The sequence below is a fragment of the Chionomys nivalis genome, chromosome 1 (assembly GCF_950005125.1).
Source record: "Chionomys nivalis chromosome 1, mChiNiv1.1, whole genome shotgun sequence".
Classification (NCBI taxonomy): domain Eukaryota; kingdom Metazoa; phylum Chordata; class Mammalia; order Rodentia; family Cricetidae; genus Chionomys; species Chionomys nivalis.
The window spans coordinates 107,827,203-107,850,529 of NC_080086.1; the positions used below are offsets into that span (position 1 = coordinate 107,827,203).

General features: G+C 49.6%; 1 protein-coding gene across 3 annotated transcripts in view; it reads left to right on the forward strand.

Moving 5' to 3' along the window:
* Eipr1 (EARP complex and GARP complex interacting protein 1) overlaps positions 1–15,771 on the forward strand; it is a 121,052-nt gene extending 105,281 nt beyond the window's left edge. Inside the window, exons 4-7 of one of the 3 annotated variants that reach the window (XM_057789160.1) lie at positions 6,370–6,506; positions 9,377–9,544; positions 11,406–11,570; positions 13,675–15,771. In XM_057789160.1, the coding sequence (XP_057645143.1) occupies positions 6,370–6,506; positions 9,377–9,544; positions 11,406–11,570; positions 13,675–13,849 (645 nt within the window). In that variant the 3' untranslated portion in view covers positions 13,850–15,771. The remainder of the gene's footprint in view (positions 1–6,369; positions 6,507–9,376; positions 9,545–11,405; positions 11,571–13,674) is intronic. The other 2 variants (XM_057789152.1, XM_057789143.1) reach the window with 2 other exon arrangements.
* Positions 15,772–23,327: the final 7,556 nt, after the last annotated feature.

Below are 23,327 nucleotides of genomic sequence, written 5' to 3' on the forward strand. Positions count from 1 at the left end.
TTGGCTGGATCATGAGAGTAAATGTCACCTTTTGGGTTTGGACTTGAGGTAGAGATCGGTGAACTTACATTTAGGACAACTGTGCTATGTGTAGTGCACACCTGTAACTTCAGTGCTGGTGTAGTGCACACCTGTAACTTCAGTGCTGGGTGTAGTACACACTTGTAACTTCAGTGCTGGGTGTAGTGCACACCTGTAACTTCAGTGCTGGGTGTAGTACACACCTGTAACTTCAGTGCTGGGTATAGTGCACACCTGTAACTTCAGTACCTGGGTGTAGTGCTCACCTGTAACTTCAGTACCTAGGTATAGTGCACACCTGTAACTTCAGTACCTAGGTATAGTGCACACCTGTAGCTTTGGTACCTGGGTGTAGTGCACACCTGTAACTTCAGTGCTGGGTGTAGTGCACACCTGTAACTTCAGTGCTGGGTGTAGTGCACACCTGTAACCTCAGTGCTGGGTGTAGTGCACACCTGTAACTTCAGTGCTGGGTGTAGTTCACACCTGTAACTTCAGTGCTGGGTGTAGTTCACACCTGTAACTTCAGTGCTGGGTGTAGTGCACACCTGTAGCTTCAGTGCTGGGTGTAGTGCACACCTGTAGCTTCAGTACTGGGTGTCATGTACACCTGTAGCTTCAGTACTGGGTGTAGTGTACACCTGTAACTTCGGTGCTGGGTGTAGTGCACACTTGTAGCTTCAGTACTGGGTGTCATGCACACCTGTAGCTTCAGTACTGGGTGTAGTGTATACCTGTAGCTTCAGTACTGGGTGTCATGTACACCTGTAGCTTCAGTACTGGGTGTCATGTACACCTGTAGCTTCAGTACTGGGTGTCGTGCACACCTGTAGCTTCAGTGCTTGAGGCTAAGGCAGGAGCACCAAGCGTCCGTGGTCAGCTTAGGGTACATAGTGAATTCAGGGCTAAGCCTGAGCTTTATATGTGAAGCTATCGTCTTTTAAAAGCAATTCTCTTTAAGGTGTAGAGTTTAATTAACATGTCTTAATGTGGTCGACTACCTATCTGCATTTTTAGATTTTGTAAACGTTACAGATAATTCATTGATCCCCAGCACTGGAGTCAGACGCCAAGCAACTGAGTGCTGGTATCCCCAACTGTAGGAGTGTCTTTCTGCCAACAAGGAGATCCATTCACATCTTTAGGGCTAAGTGTGTTTACAGAAAGGAGCTGCTAACACTGGAGTGGTGGTGCAAGCCCAGGTCTCTGTGTTCTGAATGCCCACCAGTCCACATCCAGCATCCTCTGACAGGTGACCCACTGCAGAACCTTTGGCTGCAGTAGATAGGTGATGCCTTGACATGGGTCAGGCGTGCACTGAAGGGGTACAGGCAAGAGAATTCCTTTCACCATGGTGGCACTACAGGCTTTATAATGGAGGCCTGTTTCTGCCACTTTATAACAGGATGCTTGCCTGTCTAAGTATCTTCATCCACATCCCTGATTTAGAGATCAGTCATGTAATAGCAGAGTTGTTAGGACAGAATCTCTCACTGTAACGTGGCTGGCATCTGGCACATACCTGATGACAGATGGGTGAGTGAGTGCTGTGGATGGTACACCACTGAGTAGGAGGCTAGCTAGGTGGAGAGGCACATTGGTACATGCATGAGTACATGGGGTCATGAGTTCATGGGTGGATGGTATATATATGGAATGCTAAATAGTACTTGATGTCCAGACTGGATTATTGATAGTGATCACTGAAGATCCTAGGGCAGAGACAAGTAAAGAAAGAAACTAAGGTGTCAAAAAGCAGGTTGTGTTTCCTTCATGATTAAACGATGTTTGCAGAGTCAGCAAGTGATAATTGATTCAAGCATGAAAGATGAAGGCGTGTCTGTACACAACTTGAGAGATCTAGGTAGGAAGAGCTCAAGTTCAGTGTCCTCGGTTACCTAGAGAGTGCCCATCTCAGAAAAAAGAAATGAAGCCCACTGTGGACACAGTCTAACTTTGTTGCTGCTGGACTTACTTTTCTTTAAGTTGTTCCTCACAAAAAGTCCTGTTGCTGGCCAAAGAATTGACTATAATTAGGATAGTCTCTTCAGAGGTCACTGCGGTCTAGTTGGTATCACAGAAACAATTTTTGCATTCTGGTTCATCCTGGTAAAAATTAGTGAGTTTGCACATATAGCCTAGGACTAAAATGTTCTGTACAACAGGAGGAAGAGTAAGCAAAGGCCTACAGAAACATTTTTGGTATAAACCGAGTACATGGCCATGATATAGAATTCTACCACCTGGTGTTCATACTACCCTGTGTATATTTTCTATGTAGGAAGACTCCCTTTCCTAGGAGTCCTCTCCAGACCCTCAAACCAGCCACTTTAATATAATTCAGAGTACATCATCCCAGGGAGATGTGCCCCCTGTGGTAGTGTATTTGTGACACACTGTCCTCTGTGTCCACCGATGTGCAGTGTCACAATCCAGCCGTGGTTCTCATACAAACATGGCAGGACCCTGTCTCTACCTTGTGTCCAGGCCCTTGGTTGCATTAGCTTTCTCATTGCTGTACCACAGTCCCTGTTACGGATGAAGTAGAAAGAAGACACTTATTTTGCTCAGTTTCAGCCCACTATGGTGGTAGCAGAGCAGAACATTCACATCTTGGTGACTAAGAAGGACAGCAAAACAAAGACAGAATTCGGTCAAAGTATAATCTTAACAGGCACATTCCAGGGACTGGAGAGATGGCTCAGCGGTTAAGAGCACTGGCTGCTCTTCCAGAGGACTTGTGTTCAATTCGTAGCACCCACATGACAGCTCACAACTGTCTGTAACTCCAGTTCCAAGGGATCTGGTACTCACACAGACATACATGCAAAACACCAATGCACATAAATTAAAGAACAAAAGAGACACATCCCAGTGACTTACTTCCTCTAGCTAGCCTCTGCCTTCTAATATTTCCAGACCCTCCCAAGAAATAGTACCACTAATTGGGAACCAAGCATTCAAAACATGAAACTGAGAGACCATTTCATATTTAAACCATAACATTCTTCTGTTCCCCCTCAAAGGTCATAGCCATCTTGAAATGCAAAATGGCATTAGCCAATCTGTAAGAGTGTCCAGTCTTAACATTTCAAACATTGTTCAGAAGCCCATGTTGATTCAAGACCACTTTTAGCTATGTGCCCTATAAAACTCAAAAACAAATTATTTACTTCAGTATACAATAGCACCAAGTAAACATCCCCATTCCAAAAGGGAGGAACAGTAAGACAGCAAAGAAAGATGGGATCAGAGCAAAACTGGAATTCTGTAGGGCAGATATTAAAACCTGTAGTTTCGTGTTTGGCAAGTAGCACACAGCAGTGTAATGTGAGGACTAGAGGGCAGCCCTGCGTCGGGCCATGGGGTTTCTCTCCCTTGGCAGTGTGTGCCAGGCCAGAGGTTTTTCTCCTTGGGCATCCCTGTGCCAGGCCACAGGGTTTCTCTCCTTGGGCAGCCCTGTGCCAGGCCACAGGATTTCTCTCCTTGGGCAGCCCTGTGCTAGGCCTCAGGGTTTCTGTCCTTGGGCAGCCCTATGCCAGGCCACAGGGTTTTTCTCCTGGGCAGCCCTGTGCCAGGCCGCAGGGTTTCACTCCTAGGCTGGTTCTGTTCCATGCCTGCTGCTTTCCCTTGGAGATGTTTCATGTTCTTCTCACCCCAGCATGCTGGGATCTTGACTGCTGCTTTGGTTTTACTCTTGCAGTTCATACCACTCTTACAAGGCAAGGACCTTGCCCTTGGGGACACTGCCTTCCCAGGGCTGCCCTGCCATGCACTGCCTATCCTCCATGTCTTTCCTTTCAAGTCTGGGTGGAAGCTTCCATGATCCTGCAGCTCTTGTATTCTACATCCCTGTAAAATTAGTATCATGTGGATGATGCCAAGGTCTGCTGCCAGCTTGATGACAGCCAGGTCTTCTTGGACTGGTAGCAGCCTCTGAATGCCTGGGTGGGCAGCCTCTGTAAGAAGGGCACCCTGGGGTACTTTGTCTCAAAGGAAAGTCTTTCAGTGGCTTGTTCTTTCATCCCTGTGGACTGGTGGGATCTGGCCAGTTCCTGAGATGCCCTCAAGGTGACTTCTTTTGTCCCATTGAAAAGCAAGGCTTTTCCAGTAGCTTGAGTCTTTGGTGGCTGTGTCAGCCTGTCCAGTTTCTAGTATGCTTGTTTTCTAGCTAGCCAAAGTACATGTTTTTCAGGCCTTTTCTGCTGTGTTTCAGCTTCTGATTCTCACTGTAAACCTGGTTATAAGTAGCAAGCAGTGGCCATATACAGCCTCGAGAGTTCCCCCTACAGATTAGTCTGCTCTCTTTAAGCCCAGACTCCTGCATGAATTCCATTGCTCATTCCTCCATTGCCTTTGCTCTGACCTCATCCCCAGGGCCATGCTGAGCTCTTGAAATGATCCATGTATTGTGTATGGAGTCATGACAAAATTCAATAAAATTCAGATGGCGTTGCAAGATGGCAGGCTGCATTCACTGCAAGTATAAGATGTGACTTGAGAGAAAAGGGAGTTAGGCAGTCTGATGCAAGGGTAAAGAAGATGGAGCAGTTTTCCAGCAGCATGGAGGTCCTCTGTTCTATGGCTATCTGCTCTGCTGTATCTCCGTATTACGTATTTGTCATGATGCTGGCAAGGCAGCTGCAGCAGTTCCAGCCATCACATCCAGATTCCTACAATACCAACTCAGAGAAAGCCGATTTCTCTGTCCAGGTGTCAAACACAATCCTGTCTTAAACCTAGTCACTGACTTCAAGCTGTCTCCGGCCCAAGGCTGGGAAGGGACTTAGAGTAGAGTGGTCAGAGCTGTCACATAAGCTGCTCCTGTTGGCATGGGTCACTTTGTGCCACCTAACAGTGTCAGCACCACAGCCCTGCCTCCTCCTTCCTCCTCCTTCCTCCTCCTCCTCCTCCTTCCTCCTCCTCCTCCTCCTCCTCCTCCTCCTAGATGGGATAGGGGTGCTAGGTTCTTTCTTCAGGGCTGGTTGCTCCTGGTTTCCTTCTGGCTCAGTGGCCATGGTGATAGAAGTGTAGTTCTTTGTCACTGCAACTCTGTCACCAAGGCTTTTCTGAAATGTTCCCATGTGAGGCTCGAGGAAGACACGGTCACCACACTGTGTTCACTGAGCATGTTTCCTTTCGTTTGTGTCAGTGACATTTCACCTGAAAACATTTTTTAGATGCCTTTAATCATCTTTTTCGAACCAGGAAACCCTGAGTATTTCTCTTTAACGCTGAAAAGCATGACTGTGCTTGTCATACCCTGTGGAGTTCTTGCCGAGCTGTCTCCATGTCTCAGGAAAACAAGTGTGGTGGCTGTCCTTGCAGCACATCCACGCTGTTGGCCTGAGTGGGTCATTCCTAAGGTTTATCTTCTCAACTCCTTGCCTCTACTCTGATGGCCTCTACTGGTGAGAGGAAGGCCTGAGCCTTGGGTAAGGGTGACTTCTCAGTCCCTTCCAGAAGCCCTGATGACACTTCCATCCCATGTCCTTGTGACTTTGCTTCCTAGTGCTGCGGTTCAGATCCATAGTCAGACCCATGTTCCTCTCTTGGTTGGAAGGCACATTAAGGCCAGGTCCTATCACAGGACACTGCACCTCATTAGCAACTCCAGAAGTCATTCTCTCCTGACTGTTCCCAGCTCCCTGGGTGACTGACCACACAGCTTCTCAGGGGACGCTGAGAGCACAGTTTGAAGGTTTAAATGAATTCATAACAGTGGACTTGAGCGTGTTGGAGAAGTATGAGAGATGGTACCCAAGTCAACTAGATGAATAGAGCTCCAACGGAAAATGGAAAGAGTTGTGGGCCTTTGCCAGAAGATCTCAGATGAGGAACATGCAGTGGGCTTACCTCCCAGGCTTGGAGCCAAGGCCTGCTGTCTCTCAGCACCCCAAGAGTCAGCTTTGTGGGCCTCACCAGCCTGTGGAGATTGAGTGCACCCCTATGAGGATCCTGTGATCCTCATGGTAAAGGGGAAAGAGGCTGTGTATTGGGAATAGCATTTGATTAAAGAACATGTGTCATTGTGGAGCTTCGTTTTTCTGTCTCTGGAAAAGCCAGCTGTTTGAGTTATTCCATATTGTTCTCTTCAAGTTTGAGCTGATTGTCTCTAATCACACTTGAAGCGAGCCTTCCATAATAGAGCTATTAATGTGCCTTCTATTTTTTGCTGTGCTGTTTTATTTTATTTTTCCAATAAGGTTCAAATGGTCTTGTCTTTTAAGGGGAGGAAAACAAAGACTAAACCTCCTAATTGTTCTAATTGTTTCCATAAAATCCTGAGAATCTTATGAACAGTTCAAATTTTTCTCTTCTCCTTTGAACAATATCCATCATGCCCAGCTGGCCAGCTCAGCAGCTCTGGAAGGAAGGGGGCAGCTAAGGTTCACTGCAGGGCGGTGGAGCCCACACCACAACTGTACCCAGGTGGCTACAGCAAGTGACACCACCCTGCGAGGATGGGACACACGGAGCATGAGGTCAGTGATGTGCCCACATTTTGGATCCCTGCTTCCTTCTCACTTCCCTTCCTCCTCTGAAGGAGTTGATTGAAAGCCAGAGGTGCTGGGGACACATGACTTGTTGTTTCCGTCTTATTTCTGTGGGAATTATCTTCACCCCAAATTAAACTGGCAGATCCATTTCAGGGAGCTAGCTCTGTGATGTCCCTTAGTGTTTTCTGTGTCAGAGGCAGCACAGAAGGAATCCAAGGCCAGGGCTTGGTGGTGCCTCACAAGCCCCATGACGACACAGATGCTCCATCTCTGTGATCAGCGCTGCAGGCTGGCACTTTCAGTCCCCAGCCTAAGCCTCCCTTGTGGAGTTGTCTGGCCATTTCTGTGCTTTCAAGAGCCATACCTATTGGGCAATCATATTTTGTCATTTAAGTAATTATACGCAACAACCAGCAGTTCTAATGGAACAAACAAGAGCGATTTTTCTGTTCCAGTTGTGATTTTGATAGGCAGAGGAGTGATGGTGGGATGTCTGTTGCCATGGCAACAGGAGCCTGCACAGGCTTCTTTAAGATGCAGTTTATCCCCTTAGCACACCATCATTTATCACTGAGCTGAAGAGACGGATGTCATGTAATAACGTGGGCTTCTTCCATGGTGGGGGAACACCTTTAATTTTAGTTCTGAGGCCCCTGTGAAAATCCAGGGCTGATAAATAACCGGTAGGCACTCCTCCCCTGTGCATATCTGCACAAAGGAGTGATTTGGCTTTCTGATCAAGCTGGAGGCCGCAGACTCAAACTGTGATGGATATCCCACGCAGGCCCCTTCTCTTTGTCCTCTGGGCTTCTCTCCTTGCTGCTCTTTGAAGGATGTGAAGGCAAGAAGCTCAAAGAATGGCTCACACACCAAAATACAAGATGTATAATATGACACTGGCTGGCAGCTCCCCACAGTGACCTTGTTGTGCCCAGGTTGTCTTTGTGACAAGGCACCGGCTTCCAAAGGAAGTGTCCCCATAACAGCAAGCCTTTCTACTCTTCATTGATGGGTGACTCCTTTGGCAACAGCCTTACTTTTGTCTAGCCATGCTTCCTGGACTGTTTCTTTTGGCACGTGTTAAAGTTGTGCTGCCGGAAACTGAAGCGAGCCTCAGTCAGGCACAGCGCACCTGTGACTGCCTGTGATCTTCAGAAGTTTTGATTTTACATCTCGTTTCATCAGAGTTCTTATGGTTTGGGGCATCTGATTTTCAGGGGTAGGTATGCCAGGATATTGAAAACATGTAGTATATACGAGCCAGCTAAAGATGTAAAATGCCAGGTTGGGGAGACACTTCCATGGGTAAAGCACTTTTTCTGTGAGCCTGAAAACCTAAGTTCACATGCCCAGGAACCCACATAGAAACCAGATGCAACAAACACAAGCGTCTGTAATCCCAGCACATCCTGCTGACAGGGAGTGTCAGGAGCCAGAGGCTAGGGAGCTTCCAGAAACCCAAGGGCAGATGCCTGTTTACACAACAGCAAAAAGGCCTTGTTTCCATGGAAAGACAGGACAGACACCTGAAGTTTGTCCTGACCTCTACACATGTGCACACATCTCACACATGCATAAGTTAATCAATTAAAATGCCATCAAACTGGGGAATCCAGCCTGAGGGAAGAGAAGGAGCTGAGCTGATAATTGTTGCAGGGCAGAAAACTGTGATAGGGTTCTGCTATATGAAAGGTTATTATCTCTTCTAGGTTTTTCCCCAACCCCCAATGAAGCCATAGCAAATAAGGAAGCCAGTGATAGCACTGGAGGCTTGAGCTCCCCCTGAGGAAGAAGGGTCAGTAAAGTGTGGATAGGAAGGACACTGCAGGCTCCAGCACTAACTGGCACCACTATCCACCCTCACTGGGTGACCTGACCTTGTTTTGGGTACATGGCATCAGATGACTAGAATATCTATATTTCTGACGCTGTGAGGGGCAGCCAGGGAAACAGGGGTCAGGGGATGGGGAAAGGAAAAAAGGGAGAAGAGAGAGAGAATGAATATGAGTATATACATGCATGTGCATGAAGAGTGCATATGTGTGTGAACAGTGTTCAGGTGTGTGTGCATTGAGCAAGTGCACTCTAAACCACCATATGGATGATTTCAAACACCCCTTCCACATCTCCTTCCTTGAGAGTGAGTGGGGGTGCAGACAGACATGGAGTAAGCCCAGCATAGCAAACCCCGTCTGCATTTTTCTTGGAGGTTTTTTAACTTTCTGTTTTTCTTTCTTGTTCTCTATATAGCTCCAAACAGTAGCCACGCACCACTCACCTCTGTCCGGTCTTTTCTTTCTCATTTTGTGCTTCGAAGATGCCAGGGCCCTCACATGTCTGGTCCCACTTCTTCATGGCTGTCATTGTCCCTCTGGCCACTCCCACTCCCAAGATTCCAAGTACATTTAAAAAGTTTTAAAGAAAAGATTGCATTCATTTGTTTAGAGTGTGCAAGGGGGTGGTTGGGGGTGGCTTTGTCGTGGTGCACACATGGAAATCAGAGGACAACTTGAAGGAATTGGGTCCCTGGGAACAAACTCGGGTGACCAAGCTTGGTGGCAGGCACCTTTACCCACTGTGCCATCTTACTGGCCCACCAAGTCACGCTTTTGTTTCACTTGTACATTTGGTTCAGGGAACTACACAGGCACTCCTGGGACGGCAGCGCTGTCTCTGCTGTGAATCATTTCTGCAGGGGGAGGAAGTGGCTGAGCCTAGGCACCCAGGGTGGGTTGCCCTCCTACCAGCAGGAGCTTGAACCAGCTCTTCCTTCAGCTGGGGCTCAGTCGGAGTCCTGGAGAAGTGAGGTGGTTCCACAGCCCACTCGCTCTTTCCGTGTGCCGTTCTCCCTCCAGCCAGATATACTGCATAGAGAACGCTCACGGGCAGCTGGTGCGTGACCTCGACTTCAACCCCAACAAGCAGTATTACCTCGCCAGCTGCGGAGATGACTGCAAGGTGAAGTTCTGGGACACACGGAATGTCACCGAGCCAGTGAAGACCCTGGAGGAGCACTCCCACTGGTACAGAAACTCATTTGCATGCCGCTTTAGGGAAGAGGGGATTATGTAATTTATTTTGCTAATTACTTTACCATTTGGAAAAGCACAAACCAGCTTAGTTTGTGCTACTGTGAATCATTCAATCAGCCCAGCTTTATTCTTCCTAAAGAAACCCTAATTCCAAATGTGAATGTTTGTGATTTGTAAGTGTAGGAAGGGAAGAAAAACACCAGATTCGGTTCCCCTTTACACCATGCCGGTTCAAGTGTGGAAAAGTAAATGTGCGCAGATGTTCACACAGCATTGTTTGCCATGCATGGACCCTGGAAGCCACCCAAATGTCCATCAGTAGGGGATTGGTTAGGTAAATTTGGTGACATCCGTGCAGAGGAGATTATGCAGCTGCCAGAAGGAATGAGGCATATCTGTATGTGTGGATATGGAAGGGCGCCCAAGACCATTCATCCTCTCCAAATATTGTCTGGATGTGTACCATATGCTGGGAGAAAAAAAGAATGAAGTGCAGACTGGTATATATGCCATGAAATCATGATTTGCTCCAAGAAAGCCTATATGTGCTGCACACACGTGTTTGTGTATGTGTATAGGAAATGTGTGAGTGTGTGTGTAATATGTGTGTGAACATGTGTGAGTGTGTAGGAAGTGTGGGAATGTGTATGTATGTATATGGTGTATAGGAAATGTGTGAGTGTGAAATAGTATGCGTGTATAATGTGTGTCTGTGTGTGCATGTATGGGAAATATGTGACTATGAGTGTTCACATATGTGTAGGAAATATGTGAGTATATGAGTGTCTTACATGTGTAATATGTATGTGTATAGGAGATATGTGAGTGTGTGCAGGTATGTACAGGAAATGTGTATGTATGTGTGTATATGAAAGTCTGGCTGTGAGAGAGAGCTACTTTCCTGAGGACTACTCCCTAGGTAAGGAGTTCCCTCCAGGGCTTTTCCTTCCTAGGCTTATGTCTCTAGATTTGTGAATTCCTTACCAGAAGTGGTGCTGAGTCTGTGAGGCCCCAGGGTCCTCCTGTGCAGTTCTGATGAACTGGATGAATGGCTATAATTTGCTGCAGCCTGAACAGAAAGCTTCACTGTACCCACTGTGCTGAGCACAGCTCCCTGTGTGAGGCCTGCTGCACTCTCCAAATGGGAGCACTAGCGTCATCTGTGACCGTAGCAGGATCAGGGGGCCAAACTCAGCAGGGACCCTGGCCACTGCGAGGAGGAAGTGGCCCAGTATCAAACCTGACACAGGCCTTTGTCTTGGGTCCTATGGCAGCACACAGCTGCAGAGACATGTAGGACTTGGTTAGATTTTCCATGGCATCAAGGGAGACAGAATGCTGAATGACAAGCCTTTTCCCTCTGTTGCGGGAGGTCCTTCCACTCCTCCAGCCAATAGCCGCTGAGATACCAGCCCATTGGGGCGTGGTCTCTTTCCCTTTAAAAAAGCGGCTACTTCCCTCCTCGCGCTCTTTACTTCCTGCTCCGGTTCCGGCGACTAGACTTCTTCCTAATTGCGCAGAGGGCTGTTGTCTGGGACGGTGATCTGTAAGTTTATTCCCCTTTAAATAAATACCACCTTATTAATCACAATTCCAAACTGGTATGGGATTGTTTATGACTTGCGCCTTCATCCCTCTACAGATAACGTTTAGTCTTCTGGTCTTGTGTGCTGGGTCCTAAAAGAATATTCTGGAGCAGCACATGATAGGCTTTAGCTCCTTCCCCAATATCCATGGCAACAGCATATGTGGTGTTGATCACATTGCCACACTAGTGCCCCACTGTGCAGTAAGGTCAGGGACACTCATGTGTGTTCACTCACAATCGTTCATCTGCCCGTGACTGTTACAGGGTGTGGAGCATCCGCTACAACCACTCTCACGACCAGCTGGTCCTCACTGGCAGCAGCGATAGCAGAGTCATCCTGTCCAATATGGTGTCTATCTCCTCAGAGCCCTTCGGCCACCTGGTGGACGATGATGACGTCAGTGACCCGGAGGAGCACCATGCTGAGAAGTAAGGGACACAGCTGCAGGTGACTCTGGGCAGGAGTGCTCGTGGTCACCGATGATGTCTGGGGCCAGGCGAGTTCTGAGTGTGAGAAGGATGCTGTCCCTTCCTTTCTGCAGTCACAGACCACAGATCTGCAGGTCATTAGCTGTGGGATAAGGAGAGTTATAAGAGGTCCTCTTGCATGGTTGGAGTGCCTGGATCTCTGTCTTCTCCACAGTCTTTGTGAATGCCACATGTCACATCTGAAAGATTGCTGCTGTCCAGATTTGAACTCTGGTAACAGTGTGGCTGATACTCCCTGGTCTTGTCACTCCCTGCATCACTAACTACACAGTGTCCTCGGGATGCTCAGTGGATAGCTCATAGTGCTGACTATTTCCTTGTAGCCCTTAGCCGAGTAATGCGGGTCTCAATCCAGGTCAGTAAGTTGGTCAGTCCTCCTCGGCCCTGAGCACTGCACAGAGTGTTCTGGTATGCACTTCCCAGCCACACCATTGCGGTTCAGTGTTTTCGAAAAGCAGTGTCATGTACCTGTTTCCCATGCTAAGTGCATCTTTGACTGGGAGATGGCTGTGGTTGCACCCTCTTCTTATCAGGGCTCCTGTCTCTTACACACAAAGGGGTCTGAGGTTGCAGAGTTCCTGCCTGGCTGGACTCCCAGTGTGAGTCAGCATGGGTGCTCTCATTATGTTGTGAGAGAAGGCAGCAGGGCCTGTAGCTCCGTTTGTGGAGCCCACACCGGAGGGAGACCCTCTTGTTCCCTAAGTGGTTTTTACCATGCTCCTGTATGTTAGTGGCTTCCCCTAAGGTATGCCCCAGAAATTTGTGCCCAGATTGCAGAGGAAAGAAGGTTCTGGAGTGAGGCCCAACAATTTGGACTTCTAGAGAGCCCAGAGCACACAGCAGGCCCTGGCACTGGTCTGTGTCCACACACACTCCTTTGTTCACTTGTGTCTGGCTAGTCACATCCCCGACTGGCTCATCTGCAGGGTTTGTCCCTCCACTGTCGCTTTCCTGTGGGTGCACTGCTGAGCACAGGTGCACAGCCTCCAGCTGTTCTTCCCGGGTGCCATGTAGACTTGGCTTCTGCCAAGGAGGCTGTCTTTCAACCCCTCTGTGCCAGGCAAGAAACTGACTTGTTCCCTTAGTCTGCTGAGTGATTAATGTGTGTGCTGCCCCCTGTGTGGGAAGCATTAAGGAAGCAGGGGAGGGATTATGGCTGGCAGACTGTCCTGATGACTTCCTGCCAAGTTGATGCCACTGAATTCAGGAAGATCAGCTTCCCTGTGGAGACTCTGCCTGGTGTTTGTCACAAAGCAGTCTTCGACCACTGGCAAGTCCACTTGCTGGGAAGTGGGGGCCTCGCAATGTCATAGACTCTAGGTGAAATTTAAGAAGGACTTTAAGAGCTCCGTCTATCTCCTGGGGAAAGGAAGCATTTTTTTGCAGGCACTCAAGATCCCCAGGCTGCATTCAGTGCCTAGAAGTCATTCTGTGAGATGGGGAGAAAGTGCTAGAGCAGCTGTGCCTTCTGAAAAGTGGCCTGTGCACATGGGGTTCCAGGCCTGAGGCAGGCCAGGAGGCCCACTCCTTGGGAATGCATGCCACATGCTCTCAGCCCTGAGCTTCTCTGACAGGACCACTTGGGCTCATGTCTAAGGACATGGGGAGAGGGTGTTGCCTCACCCAATACCAGAGCCAGGAAGGCTACACACTTGAGCAGAGATCCTGAACAGAGAGAGCCTTTTGTAGCCAGACTCTGGCTACTCTGTGCAGCAGAGAGCTAGCCTGGGTGCTTCCGGTGTCCTTTTGGCTCACACACTAGCAGCTTTGCTGTTATACTCTATTAGGCATAGTATTCTTGTCTCTAGACAGGGCCCTCGTAATACACCAGATAGGTGATCACCCCAGGAACTCATGGTGCCAAGGGTTGGGTATAAGGCATTGCTAGACACTCAGGATGTCTATAATCCACAGGTTATGTCTTATCCCCATAGCTGTGATGCCGTCTCCTGGGCTTCAGCTGCATGTTATTCCTGCCTTGTTTTCCTCCGTAAACTCTCACATCCTCTGTGCCTCACGTGGTTTTCTGTCTCTTGGGCTGTAGGAGTAAGGAACCCCTGCAGGACAACGTCATCGCCACCTATGAGGAGCACGAGGACAGCGTGTATGCTGTGGATTGGGCTTCGGCTGACCCATGGCTGTTTGCTTCCCTGAGTTATGACGGGAGACTAGTTATCAACAGAGTCCCCAGGGCGCTGAAGTACCACATCCTGCTCTAGTCCCAGCACTGCTGGTTGACACTTGGCAGGTTCTCAGGTTCTGCAGCCATGAGGCAGTTCCCTTTGCAGACTGCTGCCTCCTGGGTAAGCAACATTGCTTCTGTAGGAGCTCTGAGGGACATGGGAGCTTCTGCCAGAAGCTCGTCTGAAGCTGCCAGCACAGTGCCCAGCATGGAAGGGAGCCATGCTGGACGTTCCTATGTTGCTGTGTGAATTGACGGTAGCTCAATCTTGACTCAGTTCCTGTTTTCTGTTCTAAGGGTGTTGGGAGTTTAACTCTTAATGAGTACGTTTCCATCGTGCTATTCTCACTGAAATAAAGTGCATAGCGATGCATATAGCCTCTTCCTTTCAGGCTCTGCCTCACTGAGGATATCACATGGCTCTTTGTTTTCTCTAAAACAACTTGGAATAGATGAGTACAGTAGACAGGTGTGTCCTCCCCACAGCGCCATCCCTCACCCGTGAACAGGTGTGTCCTCCCCACAGTGCTATCCCTTACCCGTGGACAGGTGTGTCCTCCCCACAGCGCTGTCTCTCACCTGTGGACAGGTGTGTCCTCCCCACAATGCCATCCCTCACCCGTGGACAGGTGTGTCCTCCCCACAGTGCTGTCCCTCACCTGTGGACAGGTGTGTCCTCCCCATAGCGCCATCCCTCACCCGTGGATAGGTGTGTTCTCCCCACAGCGCTGTCTTTGACCTGTGGACAGGTGTGCCATCCCTCACCCGTGGACAGGTGTGCCCTCCCCACATTGCCATCCTTTAGGCAGAGCTCTTGTGGACTGTTGACTACAGGTGTAAAGGACGAGTACCCAGCCTTGGGACCCTGAGTTGTTGGTGGTTATAGTATCTTAGTTAGAATCACCATTGCCACGATGAAACACCATGACCAAAAAGCAAGTTGGGGAGGAAAAGGTTTACTTGGCTTATACTTCCACATCACTGTTCATCATTAAAGGAAATCAGCAGGAGCTGAAGCAGAGGCCATGGAGGGGTGCTGCTTACTGGCTCGCTGCTCATGGCTTGCTCAGCCTGCTTTCTTATAGAGCCCAGGACCACCAGTCCAGAGATGGCACCACCCCCAGTGGACTGGGCTCCTCTCCATTGATACTAATTGAGAAAATGCCCTACAGCTGGATCTTATGGAGGCCTTTTCTTAAGTGAGGCTCCCTCCTCTCAGGTGACTTTGAAGTTGACAAGTTGACATAGAACTGTCCCAACACATACAGTGAAGTTGTCACTCAGCCTGTAGAACATCCTTACTTCTGCTTGTAGAATGAAACAGGCCAGCTAGCTCTTTGCTGGTCTCTGTCATGTCGGAAGTTAGGAATGGGTAGAGTGGCCGTGGTTGTCCGCAGAACATTCCACCTTCAGTTTCACAGGGAGCCCTGGGCACTGCCAACCCACCCTCTTGTCTGTAGCTCTGTCTGTAGGTCTTGGGGCCTTGTCTTGTAGGTCTGACACATGATCACATCTGAGAAGCCACCTCAGCAGTAGACAGGGTTGTTCCTGTAGAAACTGCTTCCCTACCCTGATGCCCTACTCTTCCTATCTGTCAGGAGAGGGGATGAAGGAGGGGGATGGCTCATTCAGTTCCAAGGTCTGTCTATCAGACCACAGCATCACTTTGAACCCCTGACCTGGCCTCTGTGTACACCTGGAAAGTTTGAGTACTTGCTTTTCTCTGGAGGGCCCACATTGCAAGCCTAACGGGTCACATCCTGGACCTGGCTCTGCATGCCTGGGCACAGGCAGAGCCGGAAGGTGTGTGTGGGCATACTCACTGCCCTGCTGGGTGATGTCACTTTCACTGCACCGTCTATGAATCTTTACAGTGCAGAACAATTTGTCAAACCAGACACTTCCCTGCTGTGTCTTCGGCTCCCAAGTCTTGGCCTGGCTATCTGGATCCTCTTGCCTGTGTGAATTTTGTCTTTGGAGACTGTCACAGAGCATCGTGCCTGGGTGACTGTGCCCAGATATCTTGTTTCTTCCTATAGGCTACCCTCTGCTCTGGGGACCTGTAACAACTGCAAGTTCCCCACAGAGGGTGTCTGTGGCTTGTGATTGGTAATCAACAGTAGAGCTGTCTTAAATGCATACACAGGTCCCTGGAAACAGACACTTATTTCTGGGCAGGGACTGGTCAGCTGAGGACCTATGGCCAAATCCATGCCATGTTTGGTAGCACACGACGTTCAGCCCCTGAGGTGGAGGGCTACCTGGTGACCCTGTGGCCCTGGGTCTGGTTGTCTTCTAACATTTCCAGGTTCACTGGTATTGCTCCAAGTAGACACTTAGAAGTAGATTTCGGGTCCCCGTGTGATATACATACCTGTGGCCCCAGCACTCAGCTGGAAGCAAGAGAGTTGCTGTGAGTTCAAGGCCAGCCCGGCATACATGGTGAGACTCTGTCCCAAAGAGACAAACAAAAAGTGGCTCTCGGGGTCCCTGGTAGATATGCATGCAACTTTGTACACTGCCTAGTGCTTTCCAGGCTGTGTGGGTTCCCCTCCACAGAGATCCTGTCCCTTGCTCTCAGCCCACACTTCAGTCTTGTACACTGCAAACCTTGCCCCTGCTACACAGCTCATTCACTCCTTAACCGTCTGATGCCCTCCTAACCAAAACCTGTAAATTCAGCTGGTTGTTAATTAATTGTGTGTTTAATTACTATTGATTTTGACAGTTCTTTAGTTTGGGTGTAAGTCCCTTATCAGCTATGTAATTTCACATAACCTGTTTTCCTCACCTTGTTGCTTGCTGAGCAGTATCACAGAAAAAAAAAAAAAGATAAAACCCAGCTTGTTTAGCCCTTCCCTTTATGGTTTAAACCTGCCTGACCAACTGTGTTTTCTTCTGAACATCTCACCGTTCTACATTTAGGTCCTGGGTCCATCTGGAATAGTTCTGCTTCTTTCATATGGACACCAGGTGCCCAGCATCCCTCACTGCTGACCTTCCCTCGCTATGGCTCCTTTATCCCCATCAGGTCCTGCACATTGGTTGCTTCTTCACGTTCCCTTCCATGGCTCTCTGCCCCATTAGGAATTCCTTAGGACCTTTATGGGATATTTTCCAGAACTTTCCCCGGAGCTTCCCTCTGGATCCCATGCCCATTTCCCTGAGGACTAAGTCCTCCAGTTGCCACCCATCTCACAGCCTGTGTCTGGAGCCAGTGGCAGATGAACAGGAAAGACCCCATGTCTTCCGAATGACCAGAGAAGAAGTGTGTACGTCCGTAGTTGAGGCTTCCATGACCCCTATGCCCTCTGCACACAGCTGTATGGAGATGTTGAGAACCCTTCTCTCTACCTGCCACGGGAGAATCCTGCCTTCTGTGAATGCTCCAGAACCTTCTCATTGCACCAGATCCTGCCACGCTGCCCCTAGTCCTGCTCTGATGTGGGAGGTGATGTATGCTGTGAATATGTTTTATTATCATTGGTTAATAAAGAAGCTGTTTTCAGCCATTGGCTTAACAGAGTAAAACCAGGCTGGAAGAGATACAGAGAGAGAGTAGGCGGAGTCAAGGAGAAGCCATGTAGCTGCTCACAGGAGACATATGTACTGGAACCTTGCTGACACACAGATTAATAGAAAATGGGTTAATTTAAGATACAAGAGTTAGCCAGAAATATGCTTAAGCTATTGGACAAACAATATTGTAATTAATAAAGATTTCTGTGTGATTATTTCGAGTCAGGGCGGTTGGGAAATGAACCGGTGGCCTCTGCCAATACCACCCATACCCTCTGTGTATAGAAAGCAATTGAACGAGCAAACTGCTTCATACTCTGAGTGCTAGAAGAAGGGGCGAGGAGGGCTAGGGCAAGGGTGACATGTGACATCTGGGGATCCATTTGGTCAGTTGCTAGGTCTAAGCAGGCCTGACATAGGCCAACTTTTTTCATCTAGTTTCATAAAGTCTAAATTGCTTTCCTCAATGATTGACATTTTCAAGGGCACTTCACTCTGTGATCCTCATCTGGAGCAGAAAGTCCCATTGCAGGTGAAGGCATGAAGCTACTAAGGACCCACAAAGGTCTCCTCAAGGCACACTGGCTCCCTTCATCCACATCTGGGCTCCCCCACTGCACTGACATTCCTAGAGTGACCATTGTAGCCACACCTGCCCAGGGACCCTAAGGCATCTTGATTTCCCTGTCTTCTCCCCATCGTAGACATCTCTACAGGAGAACCTCTGCATTCTGTCCTCCACTCACCTTCCCCAAAGCTGGTGTCTCCATGCAGCAGGTCCAGCAGTCTGGACAGCCCTCCTCAGACACAGCCCTGGCCAGAGTGTTGGATGTCCCATGCTAAGAAAAGAGAGCAAGACAAGGCATGTGACGTGCCTGTCATCTCTGGGGCTGGAGCTTATGCAGGTCAGGGCAGCAGCCTTCACAAAAGAGTGGTCAGAAGTACCTACAAGAACCAGCTTAGAGTCCCCTAGGCAAAGGTGCAAGAGAGGAAAGTAGGGCCAGCATGCATGAAGAGTGAGCAAGACTGGGTGTGTAGAGATTTTAGGCTGGCTGGTCAGGTCTCTGCTGGGAAAGGGGAGGGCAGCTCCCTTTTCAGGGCAGCAATATGGAGTCCCATGACCCTTAATGGGGTTTGCATTTCTTTCTCCACATTAGGACTGCGCTTATCAGGGTTTCAAATGGAAACTACCACAAGGGGCTATCCTGAGGCTCCTGTGCACACCCTCCTCACAGATGCCTTTCCTGGTCTGTGCCTGCCAGACTGAGGGACAGTGGGTTCTGCAGGACACTGAGGACAGCATAGGCCTCAGCAAGGCCTGATGGAATGCTGAGGCTGGGAGGCAAACAGCAGGTTTGTGGGGACAGAGCTCCCAGTCTTCCACACGTGAGTCACCCTCAGAGTGGACTGACACTCTCCCTTCGTGCGTGAGGATACACGGAGTGCAAAGGCACATGGGCAGCTGTAGGCAGAGATGGCCCAGGGTGACAGTGCTGCCTCTGAGACTCACCATCCTGAGCTGCGCCAGTTGATAGTGAGGAGGTCCCGCAGGGGTGGCAGGGATGCTTTGAGAGATCTCTATATCCTCTTAAGCGATCAGGGCTGAGGTGAGGAACAGAGTGGTTTGAACGGCCTGCCGGGTTCATCTGATCAGCACTAGGTCATCATCCATGCACACAGGTGACGAGACAGCTGCCATACACAGACTTGCAAACTCTGTACCAGCTTGGACCTGTGTTGGGCTACAGGAGCAACTGGGAAGCCTGGGTATTCCACTTTGGGTTGGGTGGATAAAAGCCACCTAAAGAGCATATCCCTGTCTCAGTTGGCACCTGACCAACTGAGGGGTATTGCCAGTGCGGCTTCTGGCTCCTCGAGTAAGCAGGGGTAGATAGGCAAGACAGAAGAGTGGAGGGAGAGGGAGTCTGTGTCTGGTGTGCCTGCTTGGGGCATAGGTGGGGAGGGGACATGTCGTCCACTTCAGGTCATTTCCAGACATCTCTAAGATGCACAGGTGGGCTTGCTGACCAAGTGATGCCCAACCAACAGTTGATGCCCAGGGGATCCCCTTTCCTCAATATGTCGAAGCTGGTGAGGTGCCCCAAGAGGGATGGGCACCTTCATCGAGGAAGAACAGATCCCAAACCCTGTTTCTTGAAGAGCCGTCGCACTCAGTCCCTGTGGAAGTGGCCGGCCTGTTGCTGGTCTGGATCCTGCCTAACAGATAAACTCAGAGTTGCATGGGAGGCGTCTCTTCACCCGTGAAATGAAATAGTCCCTGTTTTGTTCACATGGGTGTCTGCCTGTGCTGAAGAAGACCCACATGCCAGCAGCGCCTGAGACAGGAACACATGGCCAGGATGCACGCTGGCTTTTGGGTGAAGACTCTGGGTGTGCCAGGCATAGTGAAACCACCTAAGTGAGCACCTTGACCATAGAGTACCACACTGCCCACCCATCAGGAGCCCCCTACCTGGTCAGCTTCAGTGTCCCCATAGGCAGAGCTGTCAGGATGGACTAATGTTGATCTCCTAGGCCTTAGCATCTACTTCTGCTTGTTGGCTTTCACTGCAAAGAAAGTAGCATGAGGTCATCACAGAAGGGACAGCCCTGTCTTAGTTCTTTCCCCAGCAGAGCTGGTCCTACAGCTCCAGAAAAGGCTCAGCAAGTAGCCGGGAGGGTTGGGGGATGGGACCCTGGCCCCATCCGGGTCACCAACTCACACAGATTAACCGTGCAGACCTGTGCCACTGCTCATGGATCACTGTTGGGATGCCTGTCGCCACTCTGTGATTTAAGACCAGGCAGAGCCATAATTCTTAGTCCCTCCTGCTCACGCCTGGCAGTTTCTTGGTGCAATGCCTTGCGGCCTGCTGAGGAATGGCTTTGGTGGGGGATGTGCCCTTTGACACAAATACCAACAGGCCCTGTATTGGCCACAGGCCCTCAAGGTCAGAGTAGACCACCCCCCTCCATCCCACCCCAGTCCTGTGCACACAACTGTGTGTGACCGAGCACGTGTTTGTCGGGACATTCACCAGCCCCTGCCACGGTCTCAGAGTGGAGAGGGCTGCACTTGCTGGGCTGGCATGGGCGCTGCTTTGATTCAGAAAATAGCAGAGCTGCTCTCGAGGTCTGCAGCTATCAGCAATTGTTAAAAGCCTTCCAGGCCAATTATACAGAGAGCTGGAGCTGGGAGCACTTGGGCAAATCACCCCACCTTCAGCCCATCTGCATCGGGGCTACAATATCAGCCTGAGGAGGGCCAGCCAAGGGACATTTGGGGGTGGTGGGCTGGAGCTGACCCCTATGCACAGCAACAGCTCCTGGGTCCTCAGTTTTGACCGTCGGGCTTGACTTGTGAAAGCGTGTTACTGACTGCAGTATCTGGGACAAGGGCCTTTATCTGAGTCTCAGTTTTTCCCCACATAAATTGCAGGTTGTTAAGGCTCATTTTGTGCATGGAGAGGCTACCCGATTCTTAATTAGTGGTAGATATTCTTTCGGTTTGCTGAAGAACTGAGCAGAGCGTACAGAGTTCCACATGCCTCTCCTGATACGTGACAGTTCAGCCTGGTGATCCATGCCGACTTTCTGTGACAAGTGACACTGCATAATGAGTTCCCTCTTGTGCTCTGCACTCATGGGGAACCAACAAGCACACAAATCCCGTCACCCAGCACTGTTCCAGTGCTGTTCAGGATGGGTATGTGCTTGAGGCTCTGATGATGGAATTCCTGCTGTGTTCATCTGAAGGACATTTCCTGGTTCCTGCTGATTCCTGTTGGGCTCAGGGGTTTCTTGCCAGCAGTCTTCCAGTCTTTGCAGGTGGAGATCCAGAGGTTTGGGGTCAGCTAAGTCAGAATCTGGAGAGGCACAGAAAGCTGGAGAGAGCCTGCTGGATCCTAAGGTGCAATACCTTCCCATGTCCTGACTGCTGGCCTTGTGAGGACTCAGGGAGCACTGGGCAGGTTATGGGTGGGGTAGATACTATGGCACTGTACTAGGACAGATGCTGGGGTGTAAGTATTAGAGTAGGTGCAAGGGAGGGTACTGGGGGTACATTAGAGTGGGTTCTGAGGTCGATACTTGGGTAGGTACTGGGCACTGGGTACATTAGGATGGGTTCTGGGGTAGATATTCAGTAGGTACTGAGGTGAGTATTTGGGGTATATTAGGATAGGTACTGGGGTATAGGTATTATAGTAGGTACTGAGGTGAGTATTTGGGGTATATTAGGATAGGTACTGGGGTATAGGTATTATAGTAGGTACTGAGGTGAGTATTTGGGGTATATTAGGATAGGTACTGGGGTATAGGTATTATAGTAGGTACTGAGGTGAGTATTTGGGGTATATTAGGATAGGTACTGGGGTATAGGTATTATAGTAGGTACTGAGGTGGTTATTAGGGTGAGTACTGGTGTAGATGTTCAGGTAGGTACTGGGATGGATATCTAGGCAGGTATTGGGCTCGGTATTAGGGTAAATATTTGAGTAGGCACTGGGACTCCATGCTGGGGTAAAGGTCTGGGTAGATGGTGAGGTATGTAGGTCCTGGAGGTGGATACTGAGGTAGGCGCTGGGGTGGGGACTGGGGTGGAAACTGAGGAGAGTATTGGAGAGAAAGTGCCAAGAAGATTCAGAAAGGAAGGCAGCCCATCTCAGCTGAGGCTCTAACCACCTCACTTGTCCCCACCAGGTGGTGCTGGCCTTGTCCTGGTGTTCCCTGGGTGACGCTGGCCTTGTCCTGCAGCCCGGTAGGGATATCAGAGCCGTGATTCTTCTCCACAGGGCGGGTGGGACCTCGAACTCAAATGTCTCCAGCATGGCTGTTTCCCCCGCTGTAACTAATGAGTCCCACAGCTGGGCCCTGAGCCAGAGCCTACAGCTGGGTGTCTATTGTAATGAGATACCTCAGGCTGCTGGTGGCACCTCCCTCCGGCTGGCCCGAGGCCATCGTTAATGTCCCAGGAATGGGTGGCCACAGAATCCCATCTTTTCCCTCAAGTCTCTTTAAGGGACTCTGCAGCCCGTCACCGCTCTCCGTTCTTCATTAGGGATGGCAAGGTGCCATGTCCATATTCCTGTGAGGACACGGAATAGCATTGAGCCATCCCATGCCAATCCATCCATTATAGCAGCTGCGTGACTGGGGCTGTCTTCACACTTTCTCGTCCCTGGGAGAATGGCCTCCCTCTTTACCATAGTCCCACCCTGCCGTGTGCTGCTTGTCTTTTGTGCAGGCATCAGCGTGTGGGCAGTGGCATCTTGGATGGATACCTGACTCCTAAACTGGGAACTTCCTTTTTTGCTGTATTTTTTTTTTAAGTAGGAGTAAGAAATCACACATTTATCATCATCTCCCAGCAACAGAACCCAAACTTAAGTAAAGAATTCTTAAGAGTTTTTTTCCTGCTCAGCGCCTGGCTTATCTTAAACTGTCTAAGTTGATAGCCCAATCCACTTTTTGATGTAACTATGATGGTTTTAGGAGACTTAGACATGATTTTTTATAGCGTGGAAAAGAAAAATAGAGCCGAATATATGATAATGATGAATCCGCCGACTTCTGCGTCTGAAATTGCTTCCAGGCACGAGTTATTGCATAATAATTCATGCCCTGTTGTGTCTTGCTGCTTAATAAGCGTATGGAAAGGCTTGTGCTAGAATTGTCTTTCTATTGCCATCTTAGAGCTGGCTATATTGCAGAGTGCAGGGGAGGGCCAATCTGTGCAGTCCTGACTAATGAAGCTGTCAGGGGCAGGGGGCAGGGAGTACAGGACCTGGCCCATAGTGCAAGGACCAGGGAAGAAGGCTCCATTGGCAGAAAGCCCCTCCCCCAAGGATAGCCTCTGGCTTTAGCCTCTTAGAAGCATACATCAGACTTAGTCCTGGGCATGTGTTTCAGCATTGGTAGCACATACTAGATGAAAGCCATTCTTACTGGGTTGTTGGCTATACCAGCTTCAGAACAGGGGTTCTCCGGGACCGCCA